This window comes from Gracilinanus agilis, chromosome 4 (genome assembly GCF_016433145.1).
Source record: "Gracilinanus agilis isolate LMUSP501 chromosome 4, AgileGrace, whole genome shotgun sequence".
In the NCBI taxonomy this organism is placed as follows: domain Eukaryota; kingdom Metazoa; phylum Chordata; class Mammalia; order Didelphimorphia; family Didelphidae; genus Gracilinanus; species Gracilinanus agilis.
The window spans coordinates 325723311-325749106 of record NC_058133.1 but is presented as its reverse complement, the minus strand read 5'-3'; the positions used below and the strand labels follow the sequence as shown (position 1 = coordinate 325749106).

At 35.9% G+C, this 25796-nt stretch overlaps 1 protein-coding gene across 2 annotated transcripts in view; it reads right to left on the bottom strand.

Annotated features, from left to right (window-relative positions):
* The window catches only part of DOP1A (DOP1 leucine zipper like protein A), a 109320-nt gene that overhangs the window by 13133 nt on the left and 70391 nt on the right, over window positions 1-25796 (bottom strand). For both annotated transcript variants that reach the window (XM_044676304.1, XM_044676305.1), the window contains 12 exons: window positions 18729-18829; window positions 17404-17663; window positions 14660-16664; window positions 13292-13403; window positions 13016-13198; window positions 12087-12212; window positions 9222-9356; window positions 3173-3228; window positions 2136-2240; window positions 948-1014; window positions 386-530; window positions 129-208 (listed from right to left, as the gene is read on the bottom strand). In XM_044676304.1, the coding sequence (XP_044532239.1) occupies window positions 129-208; window positions 386-530; window positions 948-1014; window positions 2136-2240; window positions 3173-3228; window positions 9222-9356; window positions 12087-12212; window positions 13016-13198; window positions 13292-13403; window positions 14660-16664; window positions 17404-17663; window positions 18729-18829 (3375 nt within the window). The remainder of the gene's footprint in view (window positions 1-128; window positions 209-385; window positions 531-947; window positions 1015-2135; window positions 2241-3172; window positions 3229-9221; window positions 9357-12086; window positions 12213-13015; window positions 13199-13291; window positions 13404-14659; window positions 16665-17403; window positions 17664-18728; window positions 18830-25796) is intronic.

The following is a 25796-nucleotide window of genomic DNA, read 5'->3' as shown; positions in this document are numbered from 1 at the left end:
TTATTGAAAAAAGTAAATTGGTTTTCAAAAATAAGGCATTCAATAACAACTATTTATCATCAGCACTAACAGATAACACCTTAAAAATCATATGAAGAACATAATTAAATGCACTACAAAACAATTACCTCAGAAAGTAATGTCAGGGCATGAACACTATACACAGAAGGAGTTATATTCGATGTTTCCATAGCAGGTGACAACATATCTAAATAAAACAAAAGGCAGGTATAATACTACTACTACTATTTTCATTTAAAACAAAAGTTATAAAGAATGTCTATGGAAGCAAAGTTATCATAGTTCTTAAACTGCTGACTGAATTCTTGAAAAATATTAGATCACTATGACCCCAAACATAAGTTAAACTGATTTATTCTAATACCTTCTACATCAGATTCCAGATTGGTGCCATCCACCATGATTTTGGGGGAAGGTTTAACCTCCAAATTTCGACGTAACCATGTAGTCTGTTCCAAAGAAGAGCCAGCAATTGCACCAATTGCATCTACTATTTTATGAGTCACATCCTAAAGAAATAAACGCAACAAAATTAAGCTTAGGGAACAAAAAGACAATATGCTTTGTTACATCCAATTTCACAAGTTTTTTGTGTACAAATTTGTGATGTAGGAAAATTTAGCTTAATTATAGTTTATAGCATCATATATTCATACTTGGGTTATACAGAATTTAAGAGCTAAAAGGAGACTACTACATGAACACAGTATCATAGATTTGAAAGCTAGGTGAGGAAACAAAGGACCAAAGAAATTAAATGATTTGCCAAGGTCCCATAGGTAGAAATAGGTAATAAGGATAGGTCTCCTAACTCCATGGTCAGGCTCCCCACCTACCCCCAATTCTTTTTTTAACTGCATTTACTAGAAATGATCTGAAAAAAATTTAAGGTCTATTAATACTTTAATTAAGACTTAATACTTTACCTGAAGGTCTCTTTGGTCTTTTTTATTTTCCAAATTAGGGTTTTTCATGATGAATTCATTCAGAACTCTAAAATATGCCAAATATCAAAAGAATATATTACTTTAAAGAAAAAGGTGGGTGAAAATGAATTCCCCAGATATATATGAACTGATGCAATGTGAAGTAAGCAAAACCAAGAAAACATACAGAACCATAACACTGTCAAACAAAAGAAATAAACCTGAAATTGAAGGTTGATAATAATAAATAATGACCTACCACCAAGCCTAGCCTCAAAGAAGAAATGAGAAAATGTACCTCAGTTCATTTTTTTTCAGAAGCAAGGGACCTGGACCAGAGTAAGACTAGCTGTGAATGTGAAACCCCCTACCCCACTTTATGATTTAGTGTTAGCAGTATGCATGATTTAATCAAGATATGATTCTAGCATAGTTAAGCAATTTTAGCATGAGTTAATTAAGATGTGACTCTATCGTTCACTTAACAAATGCTGGAATAAATTGGGTGAGTACTGGCAAAGGTGAAGTAAATCTCAAACAGCAAGTAATGTATGTCAGATGTGATCATTACAAGAATAGCCTTAAAAATAGATAAATCAAATTCTGCATCTAAGTTAAGTGAGTACATTCCCTTTCTCAGTTGACTTAGCGTAATTTTTAGTTACTATTTAAGTTTCATATGTGTTCAGATGTTAGACTACTTATACTTATTCTAATGTCACTTGTTATTTGATTTCTGACACTTGTATCACCTTTGGAGCATCAGTTTTTGGGTATAAAAGGAGGTCTCACAAGGCTAGAGGTCTTTGACCAGAGTCTGGTTTTATTTATGAGACCAGTCCTTTCTCAATAACCTATTTCTTTCTGGCTTGGAGGCTTTTGTTACTTTTTTGGCATGTCTGATAAATTAATTTTTTCCCACACTGCTTTTCTTCATTGTCATTGTCCAACTGGAAACAAAGTTCCAAGATTTTTGCCTGTTTAGCTGCCCATTTAACACATTCTATGAAAAACAATTTTGCTTATTTTACCTTCTAATCTCTCCCCTGATCCACCCTACCTATCCATAAAGCTCCCTATGACAAGAAAGGAGGAAAATACACTAGTCCCCAAACCTACCCAGTGATAAAGTTGTAAGTCCATCTATCATCTTTAGAAAAATAAAATATTTTAAATTAAACTCCTCACCCAAGTATGAGAAACTGCCCTGGAGCTGGGAGACTCAGCTGTATAGAATCTTTCAGAAGAACCAGCAATGATGTCCAGCTATCAACTAAACTGGGTACTGGAATCCTATAAAACAAGTACAGTTTATAAAGTCACATCAAACTTTAATCTTGTTCCTATTATTTATGTGACAAGCTCATTCTTTACCTCTTCTGAAAAAAACTGATTTTTTTCTAGTCATGGATCCAATTCAGGACTCTTAAAAACTATATGTTCTGTATTATTATTTAAAAAAAAAAGAAATTCAAAATACCTAATCTGAAATTTCCATGAGTTTTAGAATAGCTTTCTATAGAACTCATAATAAATTCTGTTAATCATTTAACTACCAAAGTAAACCCAAATTATAAATTTCTCAGTTTAGTGACTGACATCACATTTGCCTTTTTCCTACCCTAGTCTTTCCATTTCCCCCTTATATTAGCTTCTTCCCCTATGAGTTTCCACATCAGCATAGGGAAGGTTGACAGTCTATCCAGAACACCCTTCTCTCACCTGTAAATAAATCAAGATTATCTTTAAGTTTTACCTCAAACCTACCTTTTTATATACAAGTTCAGACCGCAAGTAGCCTTTAATCTATATTGCCATCTATTAAAATATACCAAATAACTTTTTCTTTAGACAGTCAGCATGCTTTTTAAGAGATCATAAAAATAATAAATGATAGTCAGGAAGCTTTGCTGTAGTGGAGACAGCACCTTATACTGTATCAGTAAAAAAAAAAAAAGGATTAAAAATTTCTTCCCAGTATGCTATATGCCCACTAGTCCCAACATTGTAAAATGTCAGTACTATTTCAATAATGATTCAGAGCTTTCATTTTCATTAAAATTCCAGCTTTCCCAATGTCTACTTTCTTATATAACCCTCTTGATTATGGAATTTATGAGTAGTAGCATAAACTGGAGAGGGTATATTAAAAAAGATTCAAACTCCCCTTTGCTTATCTTTTATAAAATGGTAAAGCAGTTGGAAAAAATGAAATATTGTCTTACCTTTGAATGTAAGCATAAAAAAACTGTAGCATGCAGACTTCCAAAGAAAGATGTTTCTGCAAACAGAAGAAATCTATCTTACTCTAAAGAAAAATACTGCCTTTGTTTTTTTCATTAACAAAATGTGGCACTTTCACACTTTTAAAACAACAATTTTAAGAAAAATAATTAATGAACTTTTTCTTATTTTTTAAAAATGTAAATGTTATTAAGTGCTAGTTAGAGGAAAAAGGATATGATATACAGATTGTGTTTGAAAGGAATCAAAGAGAGCCATAACCCACATTTTGACCACACTTTAAGCCCTGCAACAAGGCTTATTTAAGACCATGCAGCTTGCTCTAGTGGAGAGTATATGATTTGTCATTTGGTTCTACTCCTGGACCTATCACTCACCATCTCTGTGAGACTGAGTCAATCATTAAAACTTCTCTGGGTGGGGCAGCTCTGGGTAGCTCAGTGGATTGAGAGCCAGGCCTAGAGATGGGAGGTCCTAGGTTCAAATCCAGCCTCAGACACTTCCCAGCTGTGTGACCCTGGGCAAGTCACTTGACCCCCATTGCCCACCCTTACCACTCTCCCACCAAGGAGCCAATACACAGAAGTTAAGGGTTTAAAAAAATAAAAAATAAAATTAGAAAAAACTTCTCTGGACCTGTTTCCTAATCTACAAAATGAAGAGGTTAGGCTAGGTGAATGAACAGTTCTAGTTCTGATTACTTAACTTTCTTTGCATCAGTATATTAGGTCTTTCCAAATCTTTTCAAAGTTATCTATGTCCTCTTTTCTTATTTTATTTTGTTTAACTGCCTGTATTGCTATTACTTCTGCTACTATGTGAAAAATTAACCGATGACAATGGACAGCCTTATTTTACCCTTGAATTCGTTTGAAAGAATTTTAGTTTATTTTCATTATAAATAATGATAGCTATTGGTTTTAAATATATTACTATCATTTCAAAGAAAGGCCTATTTATTCCTTTGTTTTCTGGTTTTTCAAAGAAATGGATGTTATATTTTATTAAAAGCTTTTTCTGCAATATAATCATGATTGTTACTAATAGTTAATTAAAATTGGAAATTTTTTCTAGAAATTTTTTTCCAAGGTTACATAATTCATGTTTTTACTCTCCCCCCCAACCCCACCCCTACCCCCAACCCCTAGCCGACGTACATTTCCACTGGTTTCTTCATGTGTCATCAATCAAGACTTATTTCCATATTATTGATAGTTGTACTAGGGTGGTCATTTAGAGTTTACTTTCCAAATCATGTCTGCATCAACCCATGTGTTCAAGCAGTTGTTTTTCTTCTGTGTTTCCTCTCCTGTAGTTCTTCCTCTGAATGTGGGTAGTGTTCTTTTCCATAAATCCCTCAGAATTGTCCTGGGTCATTGCATTGCTACTAGTACAGAAATCCATTACATTCTATTTTACCACAGTGTATTGGTCTCTGTGTACAATGTTCTTCTGGCTCTGCTCCTTTCACTCTGCATCAATTCCTGGAGGGCTTTCCAGTTCACATGGAATTCCTCCAGTTTATTATTCCTTTGAGCACAATAGTTTTCCATCACCAGCATATACCACAATTCGTTCAGCCATTCTCCAATTGAAGGACATACCCTCGTTTTCCAGTTTTTTGCCACCACAAAAAGCGCAGCTATAAATATTTTTGTGCAAGTCTTTTTCCTTATGATCTCTTTGAGGTACAAACCCAGCAATGGTGTGGCTGGATCAAAGGGCAGGCAGGCTTTTAGTGCTCTTGAGGCATAGTTCCAAATTGCCATCCAGAATGGTTGAATTAATTCACAACTCTACCAGCAATGCATTAATGTCCCAATAGCAACTCTTCCATTTCTAGGAAAACCTGGTCATAATGTATATAATTCTGGATGTGTTCTTTTAGCTTCTTGCTAATATTTTATTTAAATTTTTTTGCATCTAGGTTCATTAGGGAAATTAGTCCCAAGTTTTCTCTTCCAATTTTGATTCTCTCTGAATTATGCATCAAGACTACAAATTCATAAAAAAAATTTGGCTCTTTCTTTTGTTAATTACAGACAACACTGTATTGTAGCATTTGAATTGTTCTCTGAATGTTTGATGGAATTCCCTAGAATAGGGAATTAGTTTGTTTTTTAAGAATTTCAGGGGCAGCTGGGTAGCTCAGTGGAGTGAGAGTCAGGTCTAGAGACAGGAGGTCCTAGGTTCAAACCCGGCCTCAGCCACTTCCCAGCTGTGTGACCCTGGGCAAGTCACTTGACCCCCATTGCCCACCCTTACCAATCTTCCACCTATGAGACAATACACCGAAGTACAAGGGTTTAAAAAAAAAAAACTTCAAAAAAAAAAAAAAGAATTTCATTTTATGATATGCAATTTCTTGTCTAATTGGGTTGTTTAAATTCTCTAATTCTGTTTGAGTGCTTTGTATTTTTGGTAAATATTTAATTCATCTAAATTGTTAATTTTATTTACATATAGTAGAGAAGACTAGACTATTGATTTATAAAGCATATCCATTCCCAAAAGATTTATTTCAATCGTTAACATACTGGTATTTTTGGTCAGCTCAATTTAACTATATCAAGCATGTTAAAGCTATGTTATTGAACTTGCCCGTCTCATTTTTATTTAAAACCAATTGGCAGAATACCTTAATATAAACTAAAAATATAAATAAATAAAATTTAATTAAATAATATAAAATTTAAAGATACCTTAATATAAGTAAATAACAAATTAAAAAGGGCCCAGAAAGATATTAAGGTAGCTTCTGAGGCACTAAATGGAAGAAGAAAAAGAAATTTTAGTTCTGGAGATGATCAATAATCAATTAAAAAAAACTAATCTCTAATGTGGGCAACATCCTCTTCTCTTTCAGCCACAATTATTCCTACCAAGTGCTCCCTGCTAGTTACAAAGAGAATATGGCTATCTATTTATGACTTGAAACATTCAAGAATTTCATATGAATTCAATTTGATTCTTTAGATGAAAAACTTAGAGAAAGGATGAAACAAATTAGATTTCTTAGATTGACTATCTTTATTTCTTCAAATCTGCAGCCAAATTCCTTTGGTTTGGCCAGACTTATGTAGACTGATTTATACTGGTGTCAGTAAGACAGGAGATTGAGTTTCAAGTGGAAGAAGTTTTAAGTATGTAAGGGAGGGTAACTAATGCATTGTCTACCTAGATCTTTTCTTTGCTCCCTCACAGAGTACCAGTTGTCTACCCTAAAGAGGGTGATTAAGCTCCTTGAGCATAGAGACTATGTTTTTTTTCATATTTGTACCTCTAAGTGTCCATTGACTGTGCCATACACAGATGTTCAACAAAGCTGTTTAATGTAATTTTTCTTTTTGACTCAAAGAGTGTAAGAAATAAAATGGATATAAAAGGATAGATTTAAAAGTATTTGGGGTCTTAAAAGATTTATTGGTAGCCATTAGAAAAATGAAGTCACATGCCATGTTAAGAGTCAGTTTGAAAGACCGGCCATTACCTCTGCCACCATGTTGCTTCAGCCGGAAAAGAGACAATGCAAGCCCAGCCACTCATTTTTAACCTCTGTTCCACATCATTACATAGCTGCCTACATCATTATATAAGCCAGGAATCTTGGGAAATGTAGTTTGAAAGACTCCTAACTTCGTTTAGATCAAAGACCTCAAAATTTCAATTACACAAGAGAAATGTTCTTTTAATTATATTATCAGTCATTATAGGAGAATATTATTTAGCAAAGAAGCCTTAACTGTCTATCATAGCAGCCTCCAAGCTTTTTTTTTGCATATCTCAGTAATAAATTTTTGAGCATATAACCTGAGCATGTAAAAAATTATACATCTGTAAGTTTTATATATGTGTGTGTGTGTGTACACATATATATACACACTACTATACTGATTATGTAATTATAAACCATCTAACAGAAATTAGCTTTGTTTCAGCTCTTTTTCTAGTGGTAAAGAATTGGAAATTATGGGGATGTTGTAACAGTGTGAACTGAATTTGCAAAGGCAAGCAGGTAGCTGGGGGTGGAATGGACCCTGAAACCAGCCCAGTAGAATGTGCCTGTTCAGAATTCTGTCTGGGAGGGGCTAACAGCAAGAAGAGATTAGAGAATTCTGAAGGTCCTCAACTGTCACTTCTCTCCTGATCAGACAAGGGGGGGGGTAACGGGGGGGGGGGGGTTGATTGGTTCTTGGGTTGGGAAGTTTGGATTTTGTGGGGTGAATCCTGATTGAATTTGGCTTTTCTGTACTTGTATGAGAGATTAATTTGGGCGATCACAAATACCACATCAATTTCTAATATCTACAATTACCCACAAAGAAGACATTAAAAAGCAATTCTCCAATTTGGCCAGAGAACCTGAACTTCTGGGGGGATCCCTTCCCTGATCCTGCTTGAACCAATTGATCCTGTTACTTCCCTGGGATATTAGTTTAGAAATATTTGATAGGAGACTGAAGGGGAAAGAGAGAGAGTTAGCTACTGTGACCAAGCCACTGAAGAAGTCGAGAGCTGTTCTCTTGGGGAGAAGATTTAGCTGAAAGAGTTCATCCTTTCCCTCCTTCCTGGATTCCCTTATAATGGTGATTCCCAATGTGGGTGACACCGCCCCCTGGTGGGTGCTGAGGTGATGGCCACAGGTGCATTTGGGGGTGGTGAATAAACTGTAAGGGGTTGGTGATAGTATGTGACAGGGGGCACTAAGTAATAATTTTTCTGGAAAGGGGGCGGTAGGCCAAAAAAGTTTGGGAACCACTGCCCTGTACCTATTTCCCCTGTACCCTGAATTAGATTATCCTTTATTAAACCCCTGATAGTTGATACTTAGAATCTGGAACAGTTACACTGATCTTGGGGCTGAGGGGAAGACCATTACCTGACTCCATCTTGAGGGGTGAAGCTACTTGTATTTAGGAGGTGGGGGAGGCTTGTCTCAACAGGGTTGGCTCTTAGGGTGGGATCCCATCCATTAGGGTCACAAATAAACCCCAACACCTTCCTTCAACATCCCCACTATAGCTTTCCTAGTTTGGGAAGCTCATTGAGTTTATTCCCTCATAGGTCTTCCCTGGGGTGTGGGTGAGTGAATAGCTGATCGGGCCCACTGAAAGCTAACAAGGGGGGAGTCTAGATACCCACCCATCTATCATCAATACTCACTCACATACAATGTCCATCAATTGGAGGAATGGCTGAACTAATTGTGGTACATGTTGGTGATGGAATGCTATTGTGTTATAAGAAATTATAAGCAGGATGATTTCAGGAAAAGCTGGAAAGATCTACAGGAACTGATACGGAGTGAAATAAACAGATGGGAGAAGATTGTATACAATAACAGCAATATTGATTATTGACATTGATTATCTGTGAAAACTTGTTTACTCTCAGCAATGCAGTGATCTGGTACAATCCTGAAAGACTTATAGGGAATGCTATCCACCTCCAGAGAAAGACCTGTTGGAGTCATCTTTGACCTCAGTATATTTATAGTTTTATTTTGGGGTTTTGGTTATGTATGAGTTTGCACTTACTGCACTACTGACCAATATGGAATATTGCATGACAATAAAAAAAAAGAAAGAAATGAGGCATTTAAATAACTATTCACTAAATGTCTACTATGTGTAAATACTATGCTATTTTTAAGTACTGTAGATACAAAAAGAGGCAAAAAAAGTCTCAAGTCCTCAAAGGACTCACTATCTAGTGGAAAAGGGAATCTCGGGAGTAAGAGAGTGACATGGCTAGACTGTCTTTTTGGCAGTTATATGAAGGATATATTACAGAAAGGAAAAATGAGAGATCAATTAGGATGGTATTGGAATAGTACAAGTAAGAGTGAGATAAAGGCTTGAACTAAGGTAATGGCTTTGTGGCCTCCAAGGGGTACTTGCTGCAGCAACCCATCTTCCTACTCTTCATTGATCACATACTCCTTAGAGTCTGCCAGGCTCCCTTTGGAAACCACTGCTCTTGTTGTATTTGTGAAAGATAAGTAAAAACACAAAATATTTCTGTTCATACCTTGTCCTTGACAATAGCTGGTGGTTGCTTCAAAACTTCCTTTACTGTTTGAATAACAGTTTCAGTTCTCATAACACTAATTGAGCGAACTAGTTCAACCAGCAAAAGCTGTTCTTCACTGGCTGCAGGAATGACCTGGAAAGCATGTCATGGCACATCGTCACTCACAGAAATGACAAAATTACTACAAGTATAAAACCTCTTTGAGAGGAGAGATATTCCCCCCATGGACTATGGTAATGCCCTGCATATAGTATGCTAGGTGCTTAATACATGACTGTTGAATCAGTCCAGCTTTACCCATGTAAGCCACGGTTATTTAGTCCCTTATTCACTTCACCATTTCTACCTCTATGAAAAAGTCCTAATTTCTGGATCACCTTTTACTTGTACAACTATACAAACTCTCAACTAGTCTCTCTACTTCCACTTTCTCCCAGTTAGAAAACTCTCACTTCAATTTTTCTCAAACTACATTCATGTGTGACATGTTGCAACCTTCTAGCTTCTTGAATCCAGGAACAGTTTTGTTTGATTTATATTTTATAATCCTGGTTCCTACTAGGGTCCTGATTGATAATAGGTTTTAAAAAGATGTTTGTTAACTTGGACTGAATACTGTCCAATATAAGTTCTCTTACATTCTTATCAGATGTAAAAAGATACCATCTAGAAGAGAGAAAGATTATGAGTAAGATTTTGTTCTTCATTTTAGTTAAACATAAGAATCAGTACATGCTATATATATATAAAATCAGTATAAAATAGTATGTCATGCTTGGTTATATAATCTTAAGTAGTTTAACAATCTCATTTAATCAATTTATGTGTTGTAGTCAAAATACCTGGTCTAACTTTTAACTATGAACTAGGTTCTCAAGGTGAGAAAAAGTAAAGAAATCTGGTTCTGGGAAAAAGAATGGAGTACTTTGTAATACTTCTTTTACATATATTGCCCAATTCGGAGCACTGCTTAAACTCAAAAACAAAACAGTTTCCACAGTAATGTAAACAAGTCAGTTTTACCTGATACAGTAAAATAAATCCAAGGCCCAACATCCCTTTTATTATTATTTTCTTTAACACTCAATTACCCCAGAATCTTAAAAAAGTAAACACCACTGCATTTTAGTATGTAGATATACTCTACCTAAACTTGCTATCTGTTTTAGTTAAAAAATGTACAAACCAATTGTACAGGAAACAGTTACTTTATAGGTACAATTTACATCTCAGGTGATCAATGAAGGAAATAATGAAACTTTGTTACATGTGAGAAGCAATAGCTTTAATGAAGAATAATGTTGATCAGAATGACTGTTCAGGGTTTGCCTGCATTCCTAACATAAAAATGTTTATATATTACATATACTTGACTTTTTCTCTTAAATCAAAGTGTTTCCCTCAATTTGTTCTTTTTCTACTTTAAAAACATGTTTTATTGAGTCTTTTATACCACTATCACTTCCCAATATTTTACTGCCTTTAAAAAGATTTGGGGTTAATTAGTACCTAAGGAATACTGTCTCAGGGTTTGAGGCCTAGTTTGGAACTTGGAGCCAGAGTTCCTGCTGGAATTCTGAGGGTGTGATAAAGGTTGGCTTTCCAACTGTCAAGAGTCTCTGGAAGCTGACCCTGGCTCTGGAGGCTGGTGGTTTGTTGGCTCTCTGGGATTTTCCTTGGAAACTTGGGAATACCAGATTGACAGTTTGGAAGAGAGAAAGTGAGTTTGGCAGCAACTACAGGAGAGGACTAACAGAAGAAAGAAGACCTTTTGTTTTTAACTCTGTGTGCCTGCAGAAATGAAGACAAGGCTATTTGGCCTACTATAAAAGTGAAATTTTGGAAAAGCCATCTAAAAAGTGTATATATTTCTATGGACATGGGAAATGTATCAAAACTACATTTCCCGTGATCCAACATGGTCCAACTGGTTTCCGTTTCCGGGTCTTTGGGCTTGGGGAGGCCGACGTCTTGACGCAGGGAAGAGCTTAAATCTCCTGGGTTAGGAGGGAGTGGGCTCGCTCTCTTTGCCAGTAGGCTCTCTTGGGCGAGCAGACTGGAGACAGTAACGGAGGCGGCAGTTTTGAATGCTTACAAGCGCGTGGTCTGATAACTTTATCTATCAACATGGCTTTAATTAAATTACTAATTTATATATTTATACCAGCCTTTATCACTTTTAATACTAATACTACCTAGGCTGGGAAGCCATTTCTGGCTGAGTAGGCCCAAACTTGATTAGGCTGGTATTAGAGTGATGAAGTATAAAGAAATTTGGAGATGGTATTTTAATAATTATATATTGTTATAAGAATATTAGAAATAGATTTAGTTAGAATAGTTAGAAAATGGGTTAATGTAGTGAGATAAGGAGAGAGAGAGAGAGCAGGTTTGGGTTTTCCCAGATGGAAGTGGTCTCCATAAAGAGACCCGAGTTGGGTGTGATTTTGAGTTAGTACTCCATTAGTATTAGAGTTCTTTCCGAATGAACTTTTTACCTTTCCTTTAAACCTTTTCAAACCTATTAAATATAAGGTTTTGTTTTCTAAATCTGTCTCTGAGAAGTTCATTCTGTATAGGCCAAAAGTAGTTACATCGAACATACTTCAACTCATGGCCAGCTGGCCCTTACCAACAAACAACAACAGAGACAAATAGATAATGTTTCCAAAATATATCTAAAACAATAAAGGAAAATAGTCACAAAAACCATATCTGTCAGATGTGGAACACTTTCCACTTGTAGCCTACCTAGAGTTTCTTTTTCTTCTAAGTGAATTTTAAATTTTACTTGTGAAACTAATTTTACTCAAGCACCTAGCAGAAAACGCAGTAGAGAGCAGAAAGGAATGATATGTATACCTTTGTCCTACAAGTGGTTTTGTTGTGTTTTCTTTCATTCCATACAAATGCAATAGCAGCCATGAAATGCACTCCATGATTCATTGAGATTGGGCCCAATAGTTCAAGAATCTGCTGCCTCAAGTTCTGAAATAGTTTAAGCAAATGACAAGTAAGAATTTAGTAATATTAACTTTATTAATTATTATTATTAATCATGTCACATATATAAATTATTATGTGATTATATAAAGATATATAAAATATAAATAATGATTAATTAAATAATTAAATAAAAATATAAAATGAGATAATATACTTAATATAATTTTATGTGTACTGAAGGCTATAAAATAACTGATAAAAAAAAGCTCTATATTAAAAATAAGTCAACCAAGAGCCAAAATAATACATGTAATGAGACAGCCAGAAGATTAAGAAGTATTATCAAAATCTTTTTTTTTTTTTTAAACCCTTACCTTCTGTCTTCGAATCAATACCAGGTATTTGTTCCAAGGCAGAAGAGCGGTAAGAACTAGGCAATTGGGATTAAGTGACTTGTTCAGGATCACCCAGACAGGACGTGTATGAAGCTAGACGTGAACCCAGAACCTCCTGTCTCCAGGTGTGGCTCTCTATTTACTGAGCCACCATCTATCAGTTTTTTGAAAGGGATTTGAGTGTTTCACATTGTAAAGAAAATATTTATCGATGAGTGAATACACTGCTTGTGGGATTTTTTTAAAAAAATGTATTTGCCTAGCATTCTTCAAAATTGGCTAAAAGGTTATTACTTTATTCCTTAGGAAGATGTGTCCAAAATTTACCCCTCTTCCCTGGCGCTCCATGTATCTTTCCACTTACTCAATATTTATATAAGGTCTAGCTTAGGGTTTAGAATAGAGAAGAGAAAAAGTAAGAAAAGACAACTTAAGCATGAGTTTCCTAACCTTTGTTGAACCAAGATTAATAGTGGTAACAGATGCAGCTGCAGCAATAACTGTTTTTTCTGAAGAGTCAGCCTGATGGAGGATGCTCCAAAGTAGTGTCACAGAGGACATGATCATATGAAGGATGGAGAGGATCCCACTTCGTGCCTCAAACAGGTGCTTCTGGTCAACATTCACCAAAAGCTACAAGGAAGGAAAAAAAACATGCATACTTGCTAAACTTGAGTGTCAATGGAGAATGATGTCAAGTTCATATATTTGTCAAACCCATCTTACCTGATGATACTGTGTGGATGGATCCAACAAACAGTAGTGAATGATGGTTGTAATGCCTTCTAGAAGAGTAAGGATCAAATCTGGTGGAATAATTGATGCCATCCAAAGAGGCCTAAAATATAATGTGTTCATTTTATTAATGAGATCTAGTAAAGCAATATGTTAGTAAGATATGCATATTTATTATCTACTAAATTATGTTTAGTAATTTTCCAACAATTAGTGAGTGGCAAAGAAGAAATTAAATGATTTGGTCAGATTTCTTACACATTTTTTATAGAGCTAGCTAGAATAAAACTAAGCTCCATTTTTGGTTAATTTTATAGAAATCAAGAGTAGTGTGAACATCAGATCAATGCCAAGGAGATTGAGAACACAAGTCAAATTCATAATCAAACCCTTAGACAACCTACAAAAGGTAAGGAAAAGAAAAATATCTTCTGACTTAACCACATTCACAAAATGGAACATCATTCATACAAGTGACTGGCTATTGACAGAAGAGCTCTAATAGAAATGCCGTATTTGTCTAAAATAGATTACAACTCTAACATATCTTTTTTGGGGGTGAGAAGGACACAAACTTCCTAAACCTCTGAAGAAAAAAAATATAGATACACAATGAAAAATAATTACATGAAATTACTGTATTAAGAATTATCAAAGGATTTAAAAATATTTCTTTCAAATTAGTTATATTCATTTTTTATCACCTCTGATCTTAGTTTATTTTATTTTCTTTTTCTTGAGTTTTTCACACATCTTCATCACAATATACTGCATTAAAAGATAGCATATTTTTAAAGTCACAGATGGAAAATTCAGGAGAGAGACTTCTCCTAGTTTCAGAAACTACAAAAATGTAATAAAGGGGGCAGCTGGGTAGCTCAGTGGATTGAGAGGCAGGCCTAGAGAAGGGAGGTCCTAGGTTCAAATCCGGCCTCAGACACTTTCCAGCTGTGTGACCCTGGGCAAGTCACTTGACCCCCATTGCCCACCCTTACCAATCTTCCACCTATGAGACAATACACCGAAGTACAAGGGTTTTAAAAAAAGATAAATGTAATAAGGTTCTTTGTAATTCACAAAGTCTCATCTTCCATTCCAAAATTTCTACTTCTTATAAGTGATTTTTATAAGCTAGACCAGAAGGGTTAGAAGTAGACTATATTCATACAAATACTGTATTCCTGATGGCTTCAACCTGTATCCTAAAAATAGAATTACTTCTGCTTCTCTACAGAAATAACAGATTTACTACTGCTGCTAGTGTACTCCAATTTGGTGGGTAAAATAACCTTTTTAAAAATTCAAACATTCCTTTTAACATAAGTCAATAAAGCATAATAAAGATCAACCACCACTTGCCTACTGTCAGAGAGTCCTGTTTCATATTTGTATTGCAGAATCAAGTTATCCAAATTCCTGCAAAGCTGGAGTGTCACAGATACAACCACTCTCTGTAGAATTTTTCCCATATAAGGCAGAGTAGATGTGATTAAGCCGATCCATTGGGGGTGCATCTTACATGCACAGTGTTGATGTAAGGCTCTTATCACTGCACATAGGAACATGCCTTGACATGTGATTGGCTGGGCATGCAAATATTGAAGAGAAGTCATTGGCTGATGTGGGTTGATGTGTTCTAAGTCAGTTACCACAAATTCAAAACCTGTTTCATTCTCCTCAGAAACAGTCATAACATGATGCTCTAAAACAATCAGCCTCTGAAGCACCTTTAAGAGTTGAGACTGCAGAGTGCTGCCATTGTCCAATTCATCCTCTGAGAAGTTGATAAGGCTATCCTCAGAGAAACCTTCTTCAATGGCGACAATGTTTTTACCTGACATCTTTTCACTATGCCATTTTTGTGCACTGAAGATAGATGATAATAAACAGTGAAGAATAACCTTCTGAACCTTGCATTTGGACAACATGTCCGAAATAAAGCTAGGGAAGCCCTTTGCCGAGCTTTCTATAACCTTGGCTAGTTCTGTAAAGAGAAGGGTTAAAATTTCTATGCTCATCATCTGCATATTGCGATTGCCTATTAAGTCTTGTGGTGTGACTTTGACATGAGTTGGATAATGACTACGCATATAGTACAAGCAAAGAGAAATAAGAATTTCTATATACATGGAGCTCCGGAAGTTATGGTTAGAATCCACAGGAATATGACTATAAAAGTCTTTACCCATAACAGAAATTCGATGTCTGGCCAAAAGATTCTGAAGCAAAGAGAGTTGGGGAGTGTATACATTGTTGATGCTAGTGGTGGAGATGGCATTTACAAAAGCAATAGGATTTGTTTTCAAGATGGCTTTGATAGCAGAAAAAGCATACAGTGTTCTTGAGGAATCATATAACTGCAGGTACAGTAATACATGTTGATATAATGGGTGAATGTTGAAGTTGGGAGATTTTCTTGTTCCTGGAGACCCCATATCACTTTCAATTTCAGAAATTTCACCTTCTCCACAGCTATACCAGTTTTCTAAGTCCAGACCATCACTAAAGAACACACTGGTTTGCTTAATCTTTTCATTTTGAGCTTTTTTCTTGTCATCCTCCTTTTTTCTAGCAAGTTTTACTTTGGGTTTTGCTCCAGGCTGTTTTCCTGACTCCTTGACAATTGTTTCCTTTTCTGACACTTTGTCCTGCAGTTTTTCTTTAAAGCTGAATTGAATACTACTATGACTTCGTTGTCTAGACTTGGCTTCTGTGGAATTGCTATAAGGTTCATGCAGTGTCTGGTGGGTTACAGAAATACAAGGTGAGGAGCTATTCCTGGAGATTCCATTAGAGGAGCCTTCGAGCCCAGTCTCAGCAGACAGAGATAAAAACTGACAACTTTCATTGCTTAGCAAACTGCTCTGACTATGCTGGATGACTTGATCTTCATTCTTAATCACTTCCTCACTGGGATCTAAAGTACTGAATTTAGGTGTCATATCTGCCTGTAGCTGATGTTTCACTGCTTCAGATTCCTCTTCAAGGCCACTTACAACTTTACATATGAGGTCAAAAACTACCTGCTGCACAATATCATCTGCTGAATCTTCCTTTAGAGTCTGAGAATTATCTGGAGCATTCATATTGTCAGTTTCTGCATCATAGCTCAAGTTGTCCCCACCAGAAGACTGAGAACAACCTGAATCTGAACTTTGAAGTATTTCTAACTGTTGATCTGGAAGGTCAAAATCAGATACTACCATTGGAATTGTCTCACTGCTAGTACTTAAAAGAGAAAGTCTGTCACTTAGAGGATTGACTGTAAGACTGAAGTTCTCCATTTCATCCATCACAAGCTGTTTCTCACTGTTTCCTTTACTTGTAATGAGTTGTACTTGGTTTGTAGGCATATGGGAAAATGCTTTAAAAGAAGAAAAAAACAGAAAACATATTAGAATATTTTCCAAAATACTTTTGTTCCTTTAGGATGCTAACTAATGTCAACATCTAATGACTTAATTATTAAAACTGTTTCTTTTCAAATGAATTATACTTTTATTTGTACAAGTGTAATTGTATAAGCATATAAATATATATGCATATATTATTTGATAGGCACAGAAAGGAAGTTATGTGGACAGAAAATCATAATTTGGTCACAAAAACTTTCTACACTTTTTACTGAAGCTTTGAGGCATATTAGCTTTTACAGAATGTATATATAATACATGTAGGACCATATATACAATTTGCATAAAAAATCACTCAAGTCATAATATATAATTACTCTATAATAAGAACAATCATTCTATTACCATGTTGTGTATGCTTTTTGGCAGAATCCTGAAGTAAATTTTCTGATCTGTGTCTGTGAAGTGATTTAGGATCAGAATTGATATCAGTCTTTTTCACAGCTATAATCAGAAAAATTCTTTATATTTAACTTTTGTCTAGCTGATGTATGAATTAGAAAAGATTTTGTTTTTCAGAGAATTAGTCTAATGCCTGGATACTTGAAAATGACGCATCCTTCTAATTACAATTCTCTAATAAACAAGAATGTTTCTGATAATGCGCTGTCAACTCATGTGCATATATCTTTTTTCTTATTAATTGATGATTAACATTCAAGATGAAATTACTAATTTTTTTGTACTTACCATCATTACAGGAAAAATTCTGCATAAAATGCTTGTCGTTTTCCTCTTCTGGGTAACAGGGCACTTTATTCCAATAACGTTCTGCCTGTACTCGTTGCACTGAAACTCTCTGAGTTTTGGGATGAAGCAGGAGTAGCAGCAATGGCTCTAGAACCCTTGCAATGTCGTGTCTTTGGAGCACTTGATTCAACCAGGCTTGTCCCACAGAACTAGTAGAACCATCTAGGCTATTAAGGCTATCTAACATGATGAACAGTGATCTAGAAGGAAATGACAATAATCAAAATAGAAAAGCAAAGAATCACTATGTTTCATTCTTCTTCTGAGTGAATTACAAAGAGATCATATTCTAAGATAACCTGAAACCCAAGTGTACTTAATGATGCAGAAGGCTTATTGTTATCTTTAAGTGGTGCATTCCACACTACATATGAAGAAATTGAGACACAGGAGGGGGAAAAAACTTGATTAAGGCCATAAAGGCATTGAGTACTAGGGACAGGATTTAAAGCAAGGTTTTTAGAATCTAAATGCATTGTACTTTCTCCCAAACCCTGCTACCATCTCCCTTTTTTGTGCCCACAATTTTTTCATCAAGTCTATCATGGTAAAATACACAGAGAAAACTGCTTCCCAGTCACACAAATAGTGACACCATAACTTTTAAACAGTCCAAAAAGTTTGAAGGATATTTCTTCTAGCATGTTCATATGAAGCAAAATTGAATGAATTGCAAAGTGAGCCTCAGGCCATAATTAGAAATGGAATTATAACTCCTATTCAGATATCTGTTTTCAGTGTGTGTGTCTGTGTGTGTGTGAGAGAGAGAGAGAGAGAGAGAGAGAGACTAAGAGAGAGATTGAGAGAGAGACACAGACAGACAGACAGACAGACACTTTGGGCTTTTAGTTCAGCTAAAAGAAGTTCATGATTAATCATCACTACCGCACAGGAACTATAGTTCCTATGTAGCCTGGTATTTTATTATCTTGGTGCTTCAAAAGGATTATTCTATGATTATAAGAAGATCAGGACAAACAAGGAAGCAATATGGCTTGACTGAAAGCACAGGACTTAAAATCAGAGGCTCTGGGTTTAATATGAATGATCATCAAGATCTCTTCGAATTCTAAATAATATAATCACATATGTAGAAATGACATACTTGAAATGTTGCAAAATAATATTACTTTTATTTTATAGCTAAACAAATGTACCTTTATAAAAGTGTATAATTGATGCTTATCTCCAAACACATTCTTCTAAGAAATACAGAGTTTGTAGAGAAAACACACGATTATACTATGGATATGATAATAACCAACCTGTCAAAGGAACGGGCAAAAGATGATGACTTATTTATATGAAGATCCCTAGTTAGATGCCAAAGTACTGCAAACTTTGCATGCGCTTCCATTCTTACTTTCTGTGGAAAAACACAAGTTTAATTAATTTTTTCTCTAAAGAAAAGCAAATATTTTGGAAAAAGCAATATTTCTACCGCATTTACTTTATATGAAAATTAAAAAAATTTTGGATGATCAACTTCTGTCAGATAAGTAAACTATATTTAATTTATATCCTAGGCCAGTGATGGCACAGGTACCAAAGATGGCATGCAGAGTACTCTATGTGGGCACTTGGCCACCCTCCCTCCGCATCCCCCAACCCCAGAGTTCATTACTAGAAAAGCACAGGGACTCAGGCAGAGATGCTTCCCTCCCCCTCTCCACAGTGCCTGATGACATTTTTCACATCCCTCCCACCGCACCCCCACTAGCTCAATGGGAATGCACAAGGGTAACGTGGGTGGCTCACAGGTGGCAAGAGTTAAATGGGAACAGAGTGTTTGGGACACTCCCCCACCCCCTTCACTACACTCACTAAGAACATTCCTCGCTTCACCCACCCTTATGTCCAGTAGCACAATGGGAATTCTCTCTCCCTTCCCAGGGGAGGGGGGAGGGGCACAGCACTCGGTCTGGGGATGGGACCTGGCACTCCATCTCTAAAAGGGTTGCCATCACTGTCCTAAAACATTATAATTTGCCAAACCATAGGCACCTGTAACTTCTCAAAGTGTTATAAAAGAGGTAACTTCATAAAATGAAAGGATCTTGTTCTAAGCTATAAAATGAATATTTTCTTTCGAAATTTAAAGTCTCTCTTTTTTTTTTTTTTTTTTTTTTTTTTTTTACATTTTAAAACCCTTAACTTCTGTGTATTGGCTGCTAGGTGGAAGAGTGGTAAGGGTGGGCAATGGGGGCCAAGTGACTTGCCCAGGGTCACACAGCTGGGAAGTGTCTGAGGCCAGATTTGAACCTAGGACCTCCCAGTCTCTAGGCCTGACTCTCAATCCACTGAGCTACCCAGCTGCCCCTAAAGTCTAATTCATTTTTGAGGAATATTCACTATATACACCTTGAAATGACTTATTAATAGTAAAAAGAGTACCTAGTAACTATAAAATACTTACTACTGAAAATATAAAGAATGATGTGGGTCTGGTAAAATAAGTATTGATATAGATTGGATGGTAGTAACTGAATTTCAATGTTCTTAATTGTCCTTGGGCCAGTAACTTAAATTCTATTGATCTGGGAAAGGACTTCAGGAAGAGGCTGTTAAGATAACAACAATTAACTGGGATAGGTAAGGGAAGGGATTGGGATGAACTAACTAGGAACAGATCTGAATTCCCTCCCACCAAAGTCCAACTAATTACTACTCTTATCTCTACCTAATTTACCCAGCTGCCTAACTCTATCCTATTCAGAATTTCCCCTTTGATGGTATTTAAAATAAGGAAAAGATGGAAGGTGAAACAGGTCCACTGGGCTGATTGGGAGATTTCATGTCTGTTGTCCTTCAAGGGTCTTTCAGAATCCAGTAGGTTTCAGCAATTAATCCAAAGGGAGAGGGAGTACACTATGTACCAGGGACTGATGAGTGCTCTATAAATATCTCGTCTGATTTTCATAGCAACTTTGGGAGATAAGTATTGTTATTATCCTATTTTAAACAATTTTTTTTACCAATTATATATAATAAATTTCCACATAAGTTCTCCAAAGTTATATGATTGACCATGTCTTTTTCCCCTCTCTTCCTTCCCTTCCCTCTTCCCAGAGCTGGCAAGAGATTTGATCTAGGCTTTATATATATATATATATATATATATATTACCATGCAAAATATACTTCCATAGTGTTCATATGGAACCAACCTCCAAAACATAGATCCAAATAAACAAGTGAAAAATGCTATGCTTCTGACTCCAACAAGGTCTTTCCCTGGAGGTGAATAGCATTCTTTGTCATAAGACCCTCAGAACTCTCCTGGATCATTGTATTGCTGAAAGTAACTAAGTCTATCATATTTGATCATTCCACAACATTGCTGTTATTGTGTACAATGTTTTCTTTGAACTGCTTATTTCTCTCTGAATCAGTTTACATAGGTCTTTCCAGCTCTTTGTGAAATCATCCTGCTCATCATTTTTTATAGCACAATAGCATTCCATCATATGCCACAATTTGTTCTGCCATTCCCCAACTGACTGACCTCTTTAATTTCCAATTCTTTGCCACCACAAAAAGAGAAGCTATAAATATTTTGTACAAGTAAGTCCTTTCCCTTTTTTATGATCTCTTTGGTATACAGACCTAGTCGTGGTATTGCTGGATCAAAGGGCATGCATTGTTTTACAGCCCTTTGGACATAATTCTAAATTGCCTTCTAGAATGCATTAGTGTTTCAATTTTGCCACATACCCTCCAAAATTTCACATTCCTTTACTGTTATATTGACCAATCTGATAGGTATGAAGTGGTACCTCAGAGTTGTTTTAATTTGCATTTTTCTAACCAAGAGGAATTTAGAACATTTTTAATATGATTTATTATGGAGAAGCCTAGGACAAATTAGGCTGACTGAGGAAAAGCAGCCAGAAGAGACATGCTTATGAATTTGCCCGAGACTCTTGGCAAGGCCAGTTTCGGCTTACAACTACGAGCTGTTCTCTAGGCTATAACTTAGATAAGAAAGGATTCCTCCCCCAGTATGATCATCATCAAACTTTGAGTCCTTCCTCATTGTGAAGAGCAAAGATGTCTTTATAATATTATGACTGAAAGTACCAGACCTTCCTTTCCCCAAGTTACACAGAATAGATTAACTGTCACTCTTTCTCAATTTGCTTACATTTGTAAAGGAACCCTGGTAATGTTCTTGTCGTTTCATAAACAGTATTTTGTGGGAAAGCAACACCCCCCCACAAGAATGATGAAATGTTCTGTATTTTAGTCTCTATAAAAATCTTCCTTTCTGTTACAATAAATGGAGTTCATGGAGACCATGCCTCCCTGTCTGGCCCTTGCTTTGTTATCTCTACATCTCTCTATTTCTATCTAGCTTTCTCTCTCAAAGATAGAACCCTAGCACTTGACGCACAGTGCCCCAGACAATTTATTACATCCATTTTACAGAAAAGGAAACTGAGGCAAATGGGGATTAAGTGACTTTCCCAGGATCACATAGCTAATAAGTAGCTGAGGTCACATTTGAACTCAGATCTTCTTGACTCTAGGCCCACAAATCATGTACTTAGTTCCATTTCATTCCTGCTGAAAAATATTTTTTGATAACACTCATATGGTAATAAATTGCTTTAAATTATTCAAATCTAAGGGAAGTATTCAGGCAAGAATAATATGTTAAAGTTAAAATAAATTATTTCCAAAAGAAAAAGCAATAAATATTGAGTATAAAAACATTTAAAATGTGCCAAATGTAATATACTCCATTCTCAGAGCACACACAACTATGCCCCCTCTCTACCCCCTGCCACCAGCTCCTCAAATGTCCATGTATGCTAATTTCCTATAGTTTAATCCTTGGAGGACAGATATTTTGTTTGTCCAAATTACTCCTGATAGAGGCTACTCATACAATAATGTTCCATGAACATCAACTTTTATTAGTATTCATTACATGAAGATGACTAAATAATATAGTAAAATGAAAGTAAAAATACTTTTCTTTAAGAAAGAAATTTGGGGGGCAGCTGGGTAGCTCAGTGGATTGAGAGCCAGGCCTAGAGACGGGAGGTCCTAGGTTCAAATCTGGCTTCAGACACTTCCTAGCTGTGTGACCCCAGGCAAGTCACTTAACCCCCATTGCCTACCCTTACCACTCTTCTGCCTTGGAGCCAGTATTGACTCCAAGACAGAAGGTAAGGGTTTAAAAAAAAAAAAAAAGAAATGTGTAAATATTTTTACTGTTTTTATAATCTTTTGGAAGCAAACAATTTATTTAACAGTAGAACTTTAAACAGGTAAAAAATATGTCAATTTTTAAATCTGCTTTTAAACATACTTTTGGGAGACTGAAAAAAAATTTTTTTAACATATTTATAAGGAAATAGTGGAAATCAGCATTCCTCTGAAAAGAGGTAAAAATTTCCATTTCATGTACTTTACATATAGGCACAGCAGGAATGCAAACTATACTACATTATCTTCTCAACCTGAAGAGATTACTGAAAGCAATGTCTAAAGTGTTAGTAGTTTGCTGCTGCTTATGTTACTTCTTTTGTTAATTTTTTTAAAACTCTGGTTGATTGCTCAATAAGAAATGTGTTCATTACAAGGGGGGAAAAAACTTTTGTCAACTAGACTATTTGACTTATTCCACTTTCCCAGTCAACACATGCTATAGGCTTTTTAGCAACTTAGAAGAGATTTAGGGATTCTTCACATTTTTATGTTTCCTAAATCATTCTATTGAGCAGAATGTTGAAAATGTATTTTAGGTAGTAGCTGGCTGGCTGTTGGGTGGACTGCTGTCTGTAATTTACTGTGACATAAGATATATAAGAAACATTTATTTCTATTTAATAAATTCAAAATATAGAAATAGACATTATTCTATAGGCTTAAAGCAAAGTAACTTATTTGCCTTTAGATGACATGTTTATATACATTCTTCTTATTTTTTAAAAGTCCTTACTTTTTGCCTTAGAATTGATAATGAGTGGGGGTTAAGTGACTTGCCCAGGGTCACACAATTAAAGAAGTGACTGAGAGGCTAGATTTGAACCCAGGATCTCCCGATTCCAAGCCTGGCTCTCTATCCACTGAGCCACCTACCTGCCCCATTTATATACATTTTTTAAAAGAAAACAAGAATATTTAGTTTCCATTCTCTATTCAGAGAAAAAAATGAAGAAAATTAGTTTTTAACTGTAAAATACATTATACTACATATATAAAAAATTGCTGCAAACATTTCCTAGATATTTTCCCCAATAAAACAATAAAATTTACAGAAACATGTGTTTATACCTCTTATTACTAGGCTTTTACAGAATTAAAGGGCAAGAGCAAGGACTAGAGCAGGGGTTGGCAACGTACGGCTCTCAAGCCATATCTGGCTCCACCTCCCGACCAGCCAGTCCAGGCAGAGCCCTAGAAGGCCCTTTAGCCCCCGCCCCACATTTCAGCGCCTTCCGCCTCCATCCTCCTCCTTCCGCCGGCGTTTATGGCTCTCATGGCCAAAAAGGTTGCCGACCGTTGGACTAGAGTATTCTTGTCTTTGCATCTCCAGGGACTAGCAGGACATTGCTTAATATATGTTTGCAGTAGCTCACATGTATACCCACATAGGGTCGAAATGGATAGATGATTTAGATATAAAGCAAATTAGAGGAGTATAAAATAGTTTACCTGTCAGATCTATGGAGAAGGGAAGAATTAATGCCCAAAGAAGAGAGAGAGAAACTATTACAAGATGCAAAATGAATAATTTTGATTATATTAAATTTCAAAGTTTTTATACAAAGAAAACCTATGTAACCAATACTAGATGGGAAACAAGAAGGAAAGTTTTACAGCAAATTTCTCTGATAAAGGCCTCATTTCTCAAATATATAGAAAACGGAGTCAAATTTACAATAACACAAATAATTCTCTAATTGAAGAATGGTCAAAGGATATGAACAAGCAGTTTTCAGATTAAGAAATCAAAGCTATCAATAATCATATGAAAAAATGTTTTGTAAGGGTTAAATTGGGGTTTTAACTAAATAAGAAAGTAATAAATTCAATGTTGTGGTCGCCAAATTAAAAATATCCCTAAGCCAGAAAAAATTGTTAGCAGCTTTTATTTATAACAAGGAAGAGAAAGAGTTGAAGTATGAAATGTAGGAGGGAGAGGTAAGCACCCTAAGTGCTGATCCAATAAAATTTAGCTCACTCCCCGACAAAGTTCCAATCTCCACGTGGAAGTCTGAGTCACTCACCATCAAGCCAATGCAGGATCCAAGGAAAAGAGTCTCTCCACAGAACTCACACTGAAGGGAGTATCCCACCGAAGTGCCAACGAGCGGAGAGGGTCTCCTCCAAGCGTCACCAAGGCAGGAATCTCTCCAAGCCAGAAGTTCCAAAAGGTCCAAAGGAGAAGTCCTCCAGAGAAGAAGTTCAAAGGAGAAGTCCCAAGGACAGGAAGTTCCAGACTTTTTAAGAGTCCTTTTTCCAGTTACTTCCTGTCCCTTCCCCTCTTCACAGGCACCAATCACTGCCCAGATATAAAGGAAATCCACCTCTCATCCTCTGAGGGTATAAACACTTATCAAAGGATTCACAAGTTTCTGATTGAGTTAAAAGAGTAGAGCTCTCTAAGTAAGTGACTTGTGAATTCTCTTACTTGATGGCTTAACAAAGTGTTAGGTAGGGGGTTCTTGATTAACTCAAAATAGACAAAGAGAATAAAGAAGGTCCATTCCCTGCAGTTCTAAATCATGCTTGATTAGAGAAATGCAAATTAAAAACAATTTTGAAATACCATCTCACCCCTATTGGATTAGTCAATATAATAGTAAAGGAAAGTGGTGATGTTGGAGTGGATGTGGCAAAACTGGGACACTAATGCATTGTTGGTGTAGTTGTGAACTGATCCAACTATTCAGGAGGGCAATCTGGAACAATGCCCAAAGGGCTATAAAACTATGCATACCCTTTGATCCAGCAATACCACTACCAGGCCTGTACACCAAAGAGATCATAAAACAAAGGGAAAAGGACCTACTTGTACAAGAATATTTATAGCAGCTCTTTTATAAAAATATATATGCTTCCTTTTTAAATTTTTCATTTCTTTTTCTTTTTTTCATTTTTTATTGTCATGCAAAACAATTTCCATATTGGTTATTATTGAATGAGTACACTCATACAAAACCAAACTCCAAAATAAAACCAAAGATACACTGATGTAAAAGATGACTCCAACAGTCCCTCCTCTGGAAATGGATACTATTCCTCGTCATAAGTCCTTCAGGATTATCTCAGACCATCGCATTGCTAAAAGTAGCCAAGTTTTCACAGATAGTCATTGTG